This window comes from Centrocercus urophasianus, unplaced genomic scaffold (assembly GCF_019232065.1).
Source record: "Centrocercus urophasianus isolate 14NV4802_14NV808 unplaced genomic scaffold, USGS_Curo_1.0 seq_11, whole genome shotgun sequence".
Classification (NCBI taxonomy): Eukaryota; Metazoa; Chordata; class Aves; order Galliformes; family Phasianidae; genus Centrocercus; species Centrocercus urophasianus.
The window spans coordinates 8281977-8298042 of record NW_024884253.1 but is presented as its reverse complement, the minus strand read 5'-3'; the positions used below and the strand labels follow the sequence as shown (position 1 = coordinate 8298042).

The following is a 16066-nucleotide window of genomic DNA, read 5'->3' as shown; positions in this document are numbered from 1 at the left end:
CAGATTAATACAGTTGCAGACTAACTGCAGCTCTCCTGGCTTTGGGTTTCAAGATCTCCCTGCCTCAAGCCTATACACAACCCCCCCCAACACTCAAACACACACACTGACACCATATGAGCCATATGTCACTTCTACCAGAAGCACCAAATAACTTCACCACCTCCTCACCACTACAGCTCCCTCCCCAGCAATCAAGATCCCTTTTTTTTTATCATCTTTCCCTCCACTGGGAAGCTTCCACTCTTTTCTACCAGTCTATTGCCTCCTAACCCGTGCAAATGAAACTGTTTGGATGGCTCACGCTGCAAGTGAAAATGATGGCAGGAGGTAAAGTGAAAAGAGAACCTGCCAGGAACCAAGCAGACCGAGAGTTATTCTTGTAACGTGAATTATTTCAGCAATGGGTTTATACTGCAGCCCCATTAATAGCAACACAGTTACAGTGGTGGAAAGTGAACCACATCTGGGGAAATGAAAGAAGAGCGAGCGTGTGGGGGGACGCTTCTCGCCCAGGAAACGGGAGGTAGAGCCAGGCCCCGTATGGGCTCTGGCAATGAGTGACCCTGTGTGTGCATCCGTTCATGGCACTCAGGCAAATAAATTGGAGTGGCAAAAACACCAGTCACTGCTAACCTTCGCTTTGGCACAGTGTTAGCAGCTTTTGTGTAGCTCTCCATTAACTACTGGCAGTGCTCTGCAGAGGAGAGACAGCAAGGACACAAGAGGGACAAGCCAAGGGAAGTGCAAGCTGCAAACCTCTGCCTGCCCTCTTCAGCAGTCAGCTGAATATTAATTCTCAGCTTATTTGCATAGCCGCAGATAGGCCTGTTCCTTCTAATTTTAGCCTTTGTCTAATTTAAACCTACAGGCATGCTATTTTCATGGGGTTTTCTTCTCTTTCTGATGGATTGTTAACTGCTATATGCACCCTGCATAGTTGAGAAATTGGTCCTGTCCAAGGAGAGGCGGGAAACTTTTGTTAGAAATAAGGAAATGGAAAAAAATTACCCATTAAAACATGCTATCAAGCTGCAATGTGCTGAGCTAAGGAAGGGAGTGAGGCCTCCAGCCTGGCTGCACTCTGCTAGGTGCCTGGGGCTGGTGCATGCACTCCCACATTCTGCACACAAGCCAGCCTACTGCCCTGCCTTCCACAGCTGCATGCATACACATGTGATGTGAACTCACACACTGCTATCCTTCCTCTGCTATTTTCATTCCCTCTGTCCTGCTTCCCATCACTTTAGGGCAAGGTCTGTTTTAGGGCAAGAGGAGCAAAGGCAACCCACATCTCCTCTCCCTGCTGCTCACCTTCCGAAAATTACAGCGTGGTTGAGGCTGGTAGGGAGCTCTGGGTCCATCTGGTCTACCCCTTGCTCAAGCAGGCACATGCAGAGCAGGGTGTTCAGGACTACATCCAGGCAGCTTTTGGTCTTCTCCAAAGAGAAGACCCCACGGCCTCTGGGCAACCTGTGCCAGGGCTCTGTCACCTGCACAGTGAGGAAATGCTTCCCTGTGCTCTGATGGAACCTGCTGTGTTCCAGTTTGTGCCCACTGTCTCTTGTCCTGGCACTACTGACAAGAACCTGTTTCTGACTTCTTTGTCAGGAGTCTCTTGACTCCTTTCAAATATCTATAGACACTGATGAAATCTCACTGAGCCTCCTCTTCTCCAGGCTGAACAGTCCCAGCCTTCTCAGCCTTTCCTCACAGAAGAGATGTTCCAGTCCTTTGACCATCTTGGTGACCCAACACTGGACTCCCTTTAGTACATCCAGGTCTCTTGCCCGTACTGGAGGTGCCAGCACCGGACACAGCACTCTTCAGCCTCAGCAGGGCTGAGCAGTGGGGAAAGGATCCCCCCTGACAAGTGCAGGTATCTTCTTCCTGCCTCTGTTCCTCCTCTCACCCACAGATCCATTTCCCCTCTCCTGTAGGAGTGAGTGGATGGCAAAGTGCTGAGCCCACCTGAAGAGGCAGCAGTTCTGCACATAAAGAGTATGTGAAAAACTAACGGCAAAATGTTTGGGAGAGGAAGCAAGCGGGTGGAGGGAAAAGTCTGAAGTGAACAAAAATAAACAAATAATACACTGAAACATGAGCACTGAGTGCCCAGCATGGGTGAAAGGGCACAGAACTTACAAAATACTATGCAAATACGTGTAGTCTACACAGACATATGTCTAACGGATGCTAGGAACCAGGAGGCTCTCCAAGCCCCAGTGGAATGATGCCATCTCACTGAGCACAGACACAAATTTTAGCTGTTATTAATGGACTGCCCCTGTACGTTTTAATTTAGTACTTTCAAGTAAAGAACTTTAAAGATAATATTTTTAAAAAAGGGAACTGTTATTTCTAGAACAATCAAACAGGAAGCCCAGCTCTGCTGTCTGTTATTGATAGAGCAGCAGTTCCTCAGTTAAGCCTTCTCCCAGTCTGATGGAGCAGCGTTCAGACCTAGGGACACCATTTTCAACATATCAGCCTATTCCTCACGTGTTCCCAACCTGTAAAACCTTCCTTCCTTGTCCTTGTGGAACCAGATTTTCAGTGCTACAGTTTCAGTAACACAGAGAATCACAGAATAGAATCATAGAACCATCAAGGCTGGAAAAGACTGCTAAGGTCATCACCTCCAACCATCAACCCATCCCCACTGTGCCCGCTCAATCACTGCTCAGTGCCACATCTCCATGTTTCTTGAATACCTCCAGGGACAGTGACTCCACCACCTCCCTGGGCAGCCTGTGCCAATGTTTGAACTCTCTTTCAGAGAAAATTTTTTTCTTAATATCCAACCTAAATGCCACTTGAGGCCATTACCTCTCATCCTGTTGCTGCTACCTGTAGCAATACTCACAAGAAATGCAATAAAGGAAAAGAAAAACATTACAGAAAGTGGACTAATTTTTCTAGCCAACCATAAACAACCAAATTAGTAAATAAATGAAAGCACACCATAGCAGCTCTTTTTTTGTGGTTTTTTTTTTTTCTCCCCTTGGAGAATAACAAACTGGACTAGAAGGGACAGCCAAACCTTGGCCCAGAACGATCTCTGAGATCAGCCCATGAAAGGTGAGCGGTCAGTCCCACAAGTCACACTTCTAACCACCCACCAAACCAGCTGCTTGGGTGCCAAGCTGAGCAGAAGGAACAACCACCAGGTAAACAGCAATAATGGCACGCACACAGAATTGTCCAGCTCTGGTTGGAGCTCATTTTCTTCCTCATATCTCAAAGCAGTCAGATCTGCAGGGATTGCCTGCACGAGAGGTTGTTCCACACACAGGAAGGCAGCCTGCACCACTTTCATTTTAAAAGAGTAACAGAAGTGAGCTGAGCATTGTCTGTGTATTAACCCTAAAATCTGGGAGTGGAGGATTTCAGTCATACACGCTCGACCCGGCACTGCTGCCTCCAAGGCTGCTACACAGAGAGCTCTTGGAAAGCAGCGTCTGCTCCGCGGGTTACAGTGATTGCTCCTGACAGGTTCTTCATGGTATCACAACAAATTAGGTCACAGATTAGATTTTCATAGTGCAGATTACATCTACTGCCTCTGATTTTTTCTTAAATAGAGCTGCAGCCGAGAGGTTTGAGCTCAGGATTGGAAACAGGGCCCCCCCGGTTCAGGCTGAGACAAAGACTTGTCCTACTGACACTCACAAAACTCCTCTTCCACCACTGCAGTTGGGAGGTTTGACAGTCTTCCTTTCCACCTAGCAGGCCTTTGAGAAAACAAGAGTTTGTTCACTAGATACCCTGGGGAAGATCTTACAGCATTTCTGCAGAGCAGATATGAAAAGCAGCATTTTTGTGTTTTGTTTTGGTTTTTAACGCTTTTTTTTTTTTTTTTTTTATGATGGAAAAACTTCTGTACCACATAAAAAAATGATGGGAATGGAAACCAAAGCTATCTGCTACATTTAACCCACCTCAATCTACAAGGTCGTGCATACTCCCTCTAAGCATACTCCAGTGCAGAAAGAAAGAAAATTAAGGAAATAAATTCACGTGTCCTGTATTGAAAATCCCAAACAAATACATGAATAAATAAATAAACACAGGGTGAAAGAGTTTTCAAAAACACACCATGCGCGGATGATGAAACAGCTCAGGATCCAAAAGAAAACCCATGCTACATCCAGACCCACACAGAGCAGGGCAAAACAAATGGTTCTGAAGAGCTGGGCAACTGCAGGCACTGTGCAGTGTGCTCCCTACCCATCACAAAGCACAGCCTGGCTGCAGGTGGGAAATTCCTGCTCCAACAGCTGCAATGCAGAAACCTGTGCTGCTCCAAAGCCACCTCTGCACCCACAGCCACTCTCCTGCAGAATCACAGAGCCATTTGAGTTGGAAGGGACCCTTAAAGGCCATCTGGTCCAACTCTCCTGCACTGAACAGGGACACCTATAACTAGAGCAGGTGCTCAGTGCCACATCCAGCCTGACCTTGAACATCTCCAGGGATGGGGCACTGAGGCATCCACCACTTCTCCGGGCAACCTGTTTCAGTGCTTCACTACCCTTATCAAACTGAACTTCTTCCTTATGTTCAACCTAAAAGTCCCATCTCTTAGTGTAAAACCACTCCCCTGTGTCCTATCACAACATGCTACAGAGCACATCCCCTTCTTTCCTATAGCCTCCTGTCAGACACTGGAAGGAGCGAGGCTGCACAGCGCTTGGAAGCCTGGTTCAGCTCCAGGGTGGGCTGCAGCTCTGCATGCCTGCAGTGATGCAGCTGATAAGCGAGTTCACAGCCACAGTAAGCATTAAAGGAAAACCTAAACCAGGTGATCAGGAAGATAGATCTCAGATGGAGTTAGCCTCAGGGACAGACACTGTAAGAATGACCTTCAGCTTACAAGAGCAGCACCACGGTAGGACTAAACTCCTGAACACCCTTTGCTTGGGTGGACAGGAGACCCTCTGGAGCAGACATGCAGCCTCAGCCAGTCTGTGCCTGCAGAGCAGCCCAGCTGTGTGCTGACCAAGCGCTGTTTGCAGCAGATGGAAAAGAACTCTCCTCCTGCTCTGGGTGAACCAAGAGCACACGGTGCTCTCCAGCACAGGTTTGGACAGGCAGCTCTCGGTCCCTTCGCCAGGTGCCAATGATGCTGTCTGAATCCCACAGCTGCCCCTCCAAAGTGCTTTTACCCCTCACTTCAGCAGAAGTTCTTCACAGGAAATAAGCTTGTGCTTTCAAAATTCTCATGTTCTTCCCCAACAAGCACAGGAAGTGTTTCAGCTGAACAGCAGCCTTTATTCTTGTGAGCCCTGACACCTCTGAGTAAAAGCAACAGCAAAGAGCAGCCATGCCCTGCACACCCCAAGTGCTGTTAAGGAGGCCCTCAGCACATCACCTCCTCATGCTGCTGCAACATTCAGAGCCCCAGAATGAAGCCTAATTATTTTTTCTCCTCAAGCACCACTGTGTACGTTATTGAAAATCCATGGTACGTGCTGCTTGCTGAACAAGCCGCGCTATTGATCTCGGTTAAGGAGGCAATGCCCCACACAGCTCCTCTGCGCCCAGCAGCACGGGGCTCTGGGCCCAGCACCCTCCCAGTTCTCTCAGTAACGCGGGTTTGGGCCAAGCACTGAAACAAAGACCTTCCCACGGAACCTCACATCTCTTCAGAACGCTGCTCGGTTCGGGTTTCGGGTGAAAAGGCAGCGTCTTTCCCGCTGTAGCCACCCGCCTAAGGAAGCACCTCGTCGGCCGCACCCCTGCGCGTTTCTGGGGTCGTCTACGTGAAAGAACGATTCGCTCATCAGAGATTTCTGAATAACGGGGGGGTGCTGCAGCTCGGCGCCCCGCCGCCGGTTAGAGTCACGGGCTGGGGGCTGCTTTGTGCCGCTTCCTCTCGATTTCACCACGAACGCTTTTGAAACGCCACCATTTCCTACGAGCGGGGGCGGTTTTCGCACAGCCCCGCTCCCGCCGCGCACCGGACCGGGGGGCGCCGCGTCCCCGCCGCGGATCCCCTCAGCCCGGCTCCGCGCTGGGCGACAGGTGCGACATTTGCATGAACGACGGCGACCGCGAAGCCCGCAGCCCGGCCCCCGCCCCGCAGAAAGGCATAACCGAACCCGACGCATCGGCAGCCAAACGAGGCCACGGCCGCCGCTCGGAGCCCAGCCGGCATCCATCGCAGGTGCAGGATGGGCCACCGCGCCGTGGCCTCCTCCCAGCGCCGCGCAGCGCGGCTCGGTGCCGCTCCGCCGCAGCACACGCTTGGCTTCCTAACGCCTGGGAACGGTGGGGCTGCCGGGCCGGAGTTTGTCCCTTCCGACGCGCGGCCGCCGCGGGCTCAGCCCCGCGCTCTGCCCGTCACGCACACGAGCCCCTCGGCGCGGCCTCGCGGCCGCCCGGCACTCACCGCAGCGGAAGGCTCGGCGCCCCACGACGCCCGGGGAGCGGCGGACCCGGGCGCACAGCCCCCCGCGGAGCACAGCCCCCCGCCCCGTCCCTCGGCGCCCCCCGAGGGCCGCTCCCCTCAGCCCGCGGCCGGTGCCTACCTGGAGCGGGGCAGCCCAGCTCGCAGCCCGGCCTTCCGCCTCGGCTGCCGGCGTCACTGCCACAGGTTGGCTGCCGGCGGCGGGCTGCGAGCGCCGTGCCGCATCGCTATAAAAGGAAGCGGTGCGGGGGGGAGGAAGAGGAGGTCCCGGCACCTCGCTCCGCCGCCCGGCCCGCTTCCCCGCCGCCCTCGCACCTGCCTCGGCCCGGCGAGGAGGGACTGCGAAGCCCCCCGGCACGATGGGCGACGCGAGCGCCCGGATGGGGCGCGGCCTCAGCGGGCGGCTCGGTCCCCGGGGCCGCGTCGCAGCCGTGGGGCAGCGGGTCTCCCCGGGAGCCGCTCCGTGCCGCAGAGGTCCTGCGGCGGCACCTCGGCCCGGAGCTGCTCCTAGGAAAGGCGCTGAAATGGGGCCGGGAGGAGGCAGGGCCTGAGGGGCCTGAGGTGCCCGGGCTGGGGCGCGGCCCCAAAGTCCTGACCTGACCGCGTCGCCATGAGGCTGCTCGGCTTCCCGGCCAGGACGCTGGGCTCGGTCCCAGCCTTGTCCCGCTGCTCCAGAGAACACCAGGGCAGCCGGCAGCTCTGGAGCACCACTGAATGTGGAGGCAAGCAAAGCCATCCAGTACCTACCAGCTGTGCTGGCCCATGAAGCACCTCAGTGATGTCTTTGAGCCTGATCCTCCTCACCTATCAAAACTTAACCAAAGCTGAACTCTTCCTTCAAACCCAGACTGCTCCTTTAGTCTCTGGAGCTGCTCAGGCATTTTGATGCGGATAGAATGGATCAAGATCTGGACAGGCTGGATGGATGGGTTGAGGGTGATTGTATGAGCTTTAACAGGACCAAGTACCAGGTACTTCATTTTAGTGACAACAATCCCATACATAGCTACAGGCTCGGGATGCAGCAGATGGAAAGCTGCACAGAGAGAAAGAACCTGGGGATGTTGACAACTGGCTGAACTCACTGAGCCAGCAGTGTGCCCAGGTAGCCAAGAGGGCCAATGGCATCCTGGCTTGTATCAGAAATAGTGCAGCCAGCATGAGCAGGGAGATGATTGTTCCCCTTTACTGAGCTCTTGTGAGGCCACAGCTTGAGTGCTGTGTGTGATTTGGGCTTCCTCATTACAAAAAAGACATTGAGGCCCTAGAGCGTGTTCAAATAAGGCAATGAAGATGTAAAGGGTCTGGAGCACAATTCCTATGATGGCTGGCAGAACTGGGGCTTGGAGGAGGCTCGGAGGAGACCTTATTGCTCTCTACAACTCCCTGAAAAGAGGTTGTGGCGAGGTGGGATCAGCCTCTTCTCCCAGGTAACAACAGTATAGAACTAAAGGCAGTGGCCTCAAGTTGTGCCAGAGGAGATTCAGATTGGATGTTAGGAAAGATTTCTTCTCTAAAGAGTAGTGAGGTGCTGGAACAGGCTGCCTAGGGAGGTGGTGGAGTCGTTATCCCTGGAGGGATGATGACTCAAGAGCCATGTAGACACTGAGACACGGTTTAGTGGGCGTGGTGGGGAGGGAGCGGTGGTTGGGCCAGATGATGTTAGTGGCCTTTTCCAAACTTAATGATTCTGTGATTGTAACGTCCCTGAGGCACCTTAGTTTCTCCTTGGCTTTATGCCAACTGTGGATTGCATCTTGCTTGCAGTAGGGAGGACTCACCTAGGAGCCAGCCACCTCTATCCCCACTGACCACGGGAATAGCTGTTCAGGGTGCACATGAGATTTCCCTCCAGCAACAGATGCTGTTGTTCTCCTGGGCCACCAATCCAATTCAGAAAGGGACAGGGATTAGAGGGGCTAACGCCTCTTAAGGTAATTTCTTTAAATGGCGTTTTTCTGCCTGGCTTTACTGGCAGCAGTTTGCCAAGGGTTCTCTTGCCTAGCAGCTTCAGCAAGGCTTTGTGCTGTGGCACATGGCTCTCACATGGCAACGTCCACAATGGCTACAAATCCTGAATATCATCCACAGCAGATTGAAAGGCAGCAACAAGGCTAGAAGCAGAGTTGCAGACTTTTTAGGAAGGTCTGTTGTGACAGATGTGTTGAAGTAGAGGGGTTCTTTCACCCCAAAATTTATTCTGCTTTTCAGCCATTTCCTTTGCATGCAGGCAGGGAGAAAGGACAGGAGAGGCTTTTCTACTGGACTTGGTAGCATCTCACTCAGTCAGACCTGGCAGGAACACCGGTGCGGAGCTGGATGAACCTGAGAAAAATCCAGCTTTAAGTAAGGCAAATGTTCCACTCCTACCCTCGAGGCAGCAGTTTACAGAACCCCATATAGTAAAGCAGGTACGGAGCAGAGCTGGGCTCTGTGCCTCACATATAATAGTTTTGAAGGCTGTGAAGTCATGTGGAAGGACAGAGACGCCACTTCTATGACTTAGCCCCAATGTGGGCTGTGTACAGCAGCAGCACCTCCTTCCATACAGCCCCCACCTCACACACCACCTCAGGTGCCTTCTGCTCCCTCACGGTGCTCAGCTGTAGCAGCTGCTCTGATGGTCTGACCGGTGTTACTGCTACTGAAAGTCTTATTGCTTCTCCCAGACAGCAGACCTGCACTTCTCATCGCTCACAGAGCAGTTGAGCTCTAGGTGAGTATAATCACAGAATGGCTTGGGTTGAAAAGGACCACAGTGATCATGTAGTTTCAACCCCCCTGCTATGTGCAGGGTCGCCAACCCACCTAAAGGCAGTGCTCAGAAGAGAACTGCCCACCCCTTTCACTAATCCTCATGTCAGTGATGGAGTCCTGATTTTTCAGAAGGGTCCAGGGTCATGCTTGTACTCCTTCCCTCCAGCCCTTCTACTCTTGTACACTACCCTCTGCTGCACACAAAGCAATTCGATTTCTTCTAATCAACTGCAGAAGTCTTAGAAGTCCCCAACTTCGGTTCATGCAAAGCTCAACGCTGGAAGCTCCTTGCTCTCCTGCTGTCCTAAACGCTAAGATTCCCTCCAAAGCTCAGCATTTGATAGAGGCAGTTTAAGCATTTCCTCTCTGGTGGCTTTCTACAGAGGTTGCTTGACTTCCTTATAGGAAGACAAAGACTAAGGAATTTCCTGGATCATCAATCTGCCTTTCTAGCACGATGTTCCACGAGTTGCACTACACACCTTTCTCCACACAATAAGATGTCTCAGCTGAAACATGGTGGGCAGTTTTGGGAAGGAGTTGTAGCTTGCTTACTGCTTGGCCACCTCCAGCTCAGGGGCATGTGCGCACTCAGCACGGACGTGGAGGAAGGGAGGGACAAAAACCATTACTAAGCTGGGTTTGAGAACAGCCTCAGACTTGAAGCTGTAGCACGCTACTCCTCGTTGTTCTAAGTTTACAGACAGCTGTAATAAGTTCTCCATACAGTATTTCCTGGGAATCAGGCTGAGGAAATTAGTTACCAAAACAACCAGGTTAATGCTACCGTGTGGACTGAGGTAGATATATTGAAGTAATGTCTGTGTGCAGCCATTCTAGGGCAGCCTTGAGTGCTCAAGGGTGAATCATTTACACAATATGACTACAAAAGAAAATCAGATTTCTGAATTTTTGGTGGTAACTGAAACACCTTCAGGCCTCAGGGAAAAGTGCAAGAAGAAAAGGGTCTACACACAAGTAACAAGCAAAGGATCTTTAGCACGAAGTAACAAGGGTTAAGGGAGAGGAGGTTTCTAGTCACACAATGCCTGAACCAAGACCAGACAGGCAGGAACCGCACAGCTGCGCTAACTGGATTTCAAGTCCCAGGTAAGTCTGCAGCTTATTCCAAACACTCAGCTGTCAGGCAGGACAGCACACCATTGAATAGCTGCTCCTTTGCTCTAGTGAGACTGGCAGATGTGATGGCCATCACTAATTGTTTGTCCCTCACCCCCACCACTACAAAGGACCGAAGCAGACGCCTGCCTCACTGCATACACTGGGGTCTGTTCTGTGATCCACAGAGGAACAAGGCAAAGCCTGTGCACTGACACACTATCTGTTTTTTTGTGCTGCTTGAATGCCAGCTGATGAGAACCAGCCCAAACTCACAGGTCCCACGAACGCAGTGCAGGGGGCTGTGAGCTGAAGGACAAGTTGACAAACAGCAGCCAGCTTCTCTAAGAAGAAACTCGAGCGCTCTCTCAGCAGATGGCTGAGCTCTAAATCACTTTCAGTCATTTTCTCTGTAGCCCTGAAAGTATCATTAGCACAACTTGAAATAGTTTGTATTAGATAAAATTTTTGGCTTACAGCTATATAGATGAGAATATCTTGCAGTCCTGTGTGCGTTCTATAGTGATCTGAAAAGCTTCTGTCTGTGTTTTAGTAGGGCTAAAATAAGTGTCTCATAAAAGCATCTCCAACAGCTTTAAACTCAAGAGTGAGCCACTCAGTTGTCTGTAAGAAACTGAGGTCTGAAGCTGAACTTCATATTTGAAGGGGACATTTGCACCCATCACGTTCTGATTTCCCAGTGCCAGAGTTATCTGACTGCAGAATGGCAGAATCACTTACATTGCAAAAAACCCTTAAGATCATCAAGTCCGACCATTAGCGTAACGCTCCAACTCCATCACCAAACCATGCCACGGAGTCGGAAGGCAGCGCAGCCAAGGGCCACGCTGGGCAGCTCCCCCCAAGCTGAAGGGCCACACCAGCACAGCGGGCTTCACGCAGCGCCTGCCAGAGCCACATGAAAGCATGCGGAAATCCGTGGACAAAGTGCTTTGGTGCTAAATTCAGCAAGTAAAGTTTTCCAGATAAAGGCAACTGCATCCATATTTAACAACTGTTAAACACATTTAATTGCATTATATAAGGGGTGCTTTATATTCAAGAAAAAACATTTCAAGTGTTGAAGTTCTACCTGCGTGGAATCCAGACTTTCTCCCTGGACGATATTCCAGTTGACAAAAGGGCCTTGTTCAGATATCTAGGATCAACTGAATACATTTATTTAAAAGCAATTTTAAATATTAAAAAAGTAGAAATTAACACATACAGTACTCGAAAAACTGTCACATTAAATACATGTGAATAGACATGTGTACTGATGTTTTACCTTAACATTCAGTGAGAAGTCAAGATTTTAACTAGTGGCACAACCAGATCTGATTTCTGTACATGTTGATGTACTATGCAATAAAAAAATAAATAGCAACTGTTGTTCAACAGTAAATAAGACATCATCTGCAGAGCATACTTCCCCCTCGGGGGGCACCTTCCCCTGCCCACCCCCCAGCCCCTTATCAGCTAGTTTTCCATAGAGATTTAGACTTTCCAAATACTATGTCATATACAAAATTGCAGACAGTGGCTCATTGAGTTCAAATATAATACTGTACTTAAACTCAGTCAATATCATACATTTTCAGATTTCTTATGACCCACAATAAGCCAGAATAAACAGAACTATTGTTCCCGATGGAACGCATTTAAGTTTATAAAATGCATATGTATACTATTTTAAAGAGCGTAGAAAAGAATAGACATTTGATTCTACATAATTTTACATGCCTAGATTTTCTTTATATGGTTTGCTTTCATCAGTTTATTTCAAGATCATTTAAAAATACAATTGACCACAAAAGTGAATAGGTTTTGTTCTTTAATGCAACTTAAAACATTGTATTAATGGATAGAATGGAATGCTAAATAAATGCTAATCCTGACTTCCTTTCCATAGAAAACAGAGTAGAGTCTGAAATACTGGAACTGGTAATACTGAAGCTTAGATGCCAGCAGGCTCGCTCACTCCTTGTGCAATTTCTTTATTTCTATTTTTTAATAAGCTTTTGCATTGAATGATAAAACCATTAACAGCTGATATATTTGTTTCCATTTTCTCCATTTGGGGTTTGGACTGTTATTTGCTTCCATATTAACCACAAACAGAATTAAATATTCACTGACTACAGTCTAGTAAAACTGAATTAAAACTGAAAGCTCTCAGAAAGCCTGAAATGTGCTTTTATGAAATGAAAACCTTTCCATGCAGCCAAGACAATCTGCTTTGAAATAACAGGGCCAGGTGCTGAAGCCAACGTAACGTTTAACACAAGTAATGCAAAGCTACATATGAACGTTATGGAACTGGGTACAGACAGACTATGGAACAACGCACAATTGCATTATGCTTCGAAGGTAAAAAAAAAAATAATTATAATGTTGAAAGTAACACAGGAAATGAACATTTTTGGTAATATGTTTAAGTGTTTTCTGGCAATGCAACTTGTATCAACTTTCAAGAAACCTCAGGTCAAATGCAGCCTTTAATGATTTTTCTATAAATTAGCTTTCTAACAGTAATAATAATGTTTGCTAGCTGGTGCTTTGAATTGAAACTACTACAGCTACTGCTTGGTGAACTCTCCTAACAACAACTCGATAGCTGTAATCTGAGTTATAGCCTAACGGCCTGATCAAATGCACAAAAGGTCATATTAACTTCCACTTCTTAAAGCAATTAAAAATATTTTAAATTTATCCTTATACCACCATGTAAGAAATTTTATTCAGATAACTGACTTCTAGTGAGGTTGAAGACAGAGGAAAAAGAACCACAAATCATTTTCAAAGAGCCAATTTAGCTATGAACAAATACGGTTGCAAGCTCACATTAATCTGAATAACAATTAAGTTAAAATGTTTTTTTCTTCAAATGTAGCTATATGACTACAGTACTACTTTTGTACAAAGGCAGGTTTCAAGTAAGCATCTAAATGCATGCATAATGTCAACAGTCAACGTTTTATATAAGTCCTTGGTTACTAAGGATTCCGTGAAAGAAACCAGCAAATTTCACATATACCTACTAAAGTACAATATGACTAATTCTCATTAAAATAAGTTTTTGAGTGAAATAATTTTGTAACTTTTCATAGTGAGGTAATATCACAGGGGAACTGCAATCACAGTTTGGCATAGGTCCACATAATATAAACATGAAATGCTGTATGCACACCATAAAACATTACTGTTATCTGTAAAGTCAGTGAATATTTGTCTTCGTAATTACACTTAACTGAGCACTATATTAAATAAATAACAAAGTGGGTTTCATAGCTGTAAACTGCATACACTTATAAACTGCAGACTGATTTATAAATTGCCCAAAACCATTCACTCATTCTAACTTTCTGCTAATTGTATATTGAGAATACCGAGTTATTAGGAACAGTCATTTCTGTACAGTTACACGGCTGATGGAGATCACCTATGTTTGGGAAGCTGGCAGTTCACACGTATTTTGAACAGCATAGACAGAGGTGTAAGTGCTAGATGCCGAGGATGGCTTCAACAAACCCAATAAGGCGTGCCAGGTTCCAAGGCTACCATAATACTGGCAAAGGCAGAATAACACCGTATATTTACAATACATATAACTCAACCTCATGAGGTGAAACTTAAATGAATTCTTAATTTGTAACAGCAGCTATATATACAATTGTGCACAGGATTACAGGGAGGCAGCAGCGTTCGCTTTTGCTAAAAAGCCCGTCTTGCATGAAGAATGTGCAATGCTCAAGTTTGGGGATTTTTATTTGTTTTCACTAGTCTGACAGAATGTGCACAAAGGACACTGGAAAGACCCCTTTCCTCTCTGGCTGTCCTTCAATGTGTCCAATCTGCAACACAGGAGAAACAAACAGACAAATAAGTGTCCATACACGCACAGAAGATTCACAGATAGCATTAACTCTATTCAAAACCAGCAGAATTGCACAGATGCAATGGGAACTCTGCAAGTTTTTTGACAGCTTAAGGCATCCTCAGTTAACATTTGAGTTTGTGTAAGTGAACAAAATAAAATCCTACAAACTTATAAGACAAAGCAACTGCATCCAAAGAGAACAAAGCAGCTACAGTTGAATTCAGAAACCTACAAAAGCAATACACACCACTGCATTTCAAGAATCTCCCCACAACAAAAGCCTGACTTTCTTTCATCCATGGACTGACTTGCAGCAACAGGTCACACCCCTCTCAAAACCATTCATCTTAGTTAACTGTGTAAATCATAAACATCTCATGTGTCAGCTTATGGCTGTGAAGTTACTTTTGATGAACTGCATGGCTGGACAGGAGAAATCCTAGAAAACATTTCACTCCAAGTGTTACAGACCCAACTGTTTTCCTCAATCAATTCCTATGACTTCTAATGATTTATGTGCATACCAGTGCTTACAACAAATAACAGCACTGTTTGATTAAGCATTCTCCACATACAATTTCTTAAGCACTTCACGTAATAGCCATTTATAAGGAAATATCCAAGCAATCTCTAACAAAAGTGGTGCTTTCTATATGAACTTTCCATTTTTAAAAAGCCTTATTATCAACAACTGTCCAACTGACAGCACTGGACTTGGCTGTCCACTCCTGTCCTGCCGCGGCACTGCTCACTACTTCCACAATAATGTACCTCCTTCCTCTGCCACGAGCTAACAGAATGGGAAGGGGAAGCGTGCAGGGCTGGCCATTTCCTCTTGTAAAGCCAAATTTTTGAAGCAAATGAGTCAACAGCCCTCATTTCCCTTCACAGAAACACTCGAACTGAAGCACTTCATGGAATTTGTCAGGCACGTGGCTTTTTAAAATACCTGGGTACTTCACAAACAGATTCAGCAACTAATGAAAGTATAATCAAGGATTGGATAACGTTGCTAATACAGCAGCTTTTCACTGCACGCTGCTCTTTTGATACCATCTTTTCAGCCAAAGCTTTTCCGCACTTAAATGCCCTGCTGATGAATGGAAGGAAACTGGGACCACAGCAGCAAGGGTTGCATTGCACTTACATTAAGAATTGGTAGGCAGCATTGCAATAAGAATTTGTTTTAATCCAATCTGAATTAAATCTGTCTGTTTTTCCACAGTAACAGCTCTTAGGTAGGGAAGCATGAGGCAGGAGGCAGCACGCAGACTGTCAAGGGAGGACTGGAGCCTCCAAGCAGGGCTGAGAAAGCCTGAGGCTTGCACTTCAAGAACCAAACACAATATGCAGTCTAGAGAAGGGATGGCTATGATACAAAACTATGCCACAGGAGGGACAAAAACGTTGATTAACTGCCTCTCATTTAGGGAAGAAAATCAGCAGCTTACGGCGCTAATTACAAAGTTTTTCAGACTCCCAGCAGCCTCTACAGTTAAAATTTAACATTTCTGCAGTGCTGGAGATAATTACACAACTCATTTTGCATGGAAAGTATATAAGCATGCTAAATGGAGGGATGATATGACACCATCTCTCTATTCGATGGAAGGCCAAGGTGCATCACTGCCTGAACATAAATACAAATGTGTTACTGTCACCCAGCAGTGAAGCCAAATCCAGCCAGGATGGGGCTAGCAGACTCCTCAGAAGAGGAAGACCCTAAAAAGGATGTCTCCTCTAGTAAGAATTTCAAGGCTGGATATTAGTTCATACAAACTCTTCCCTCTCCCCTGAATAAACAAGAAAAAAAATAAAAAAAAATAAAAATTGGAAAAAAAAGAGGCTTTCCTTTAAGAGTTGTAAAGAAGTGATGTGGAACTATAAAAGCAAAAGAT

The 16066-nt window shown here is 47.3% G+C and overlaps 1 protein-coding gene across 2 annotated transcripts in view; it reads right to left on the bottom strand.

The window, feature by feature from the left end:
* Nucleotides 1–11295: 11295 nt before the first annotated feature.
* The window catches only part of ASAP1 (ArfGAP with SH3 domain, ankyrin repeat and PH domain 1), a 139055-nt gene continuing 134284 nt past the window's right edge, over nucleotides 11296–16066 (bottom strand). For both annotated transcript variants that reach the window (XM_042837700.1, XM_042837708.1), the window contains one exon: nucleotides 11296–14142. In XM_042837700.1, the coding sequence (XP_042693634.1) occupies nucleotides 14068–14142 (75 nt within the window). In that variant the 3' untranslated portion in view covers nucleotides 11296–14067. The remainder of the gene's footprint in view (nucleotides 14143–16066) is intronic.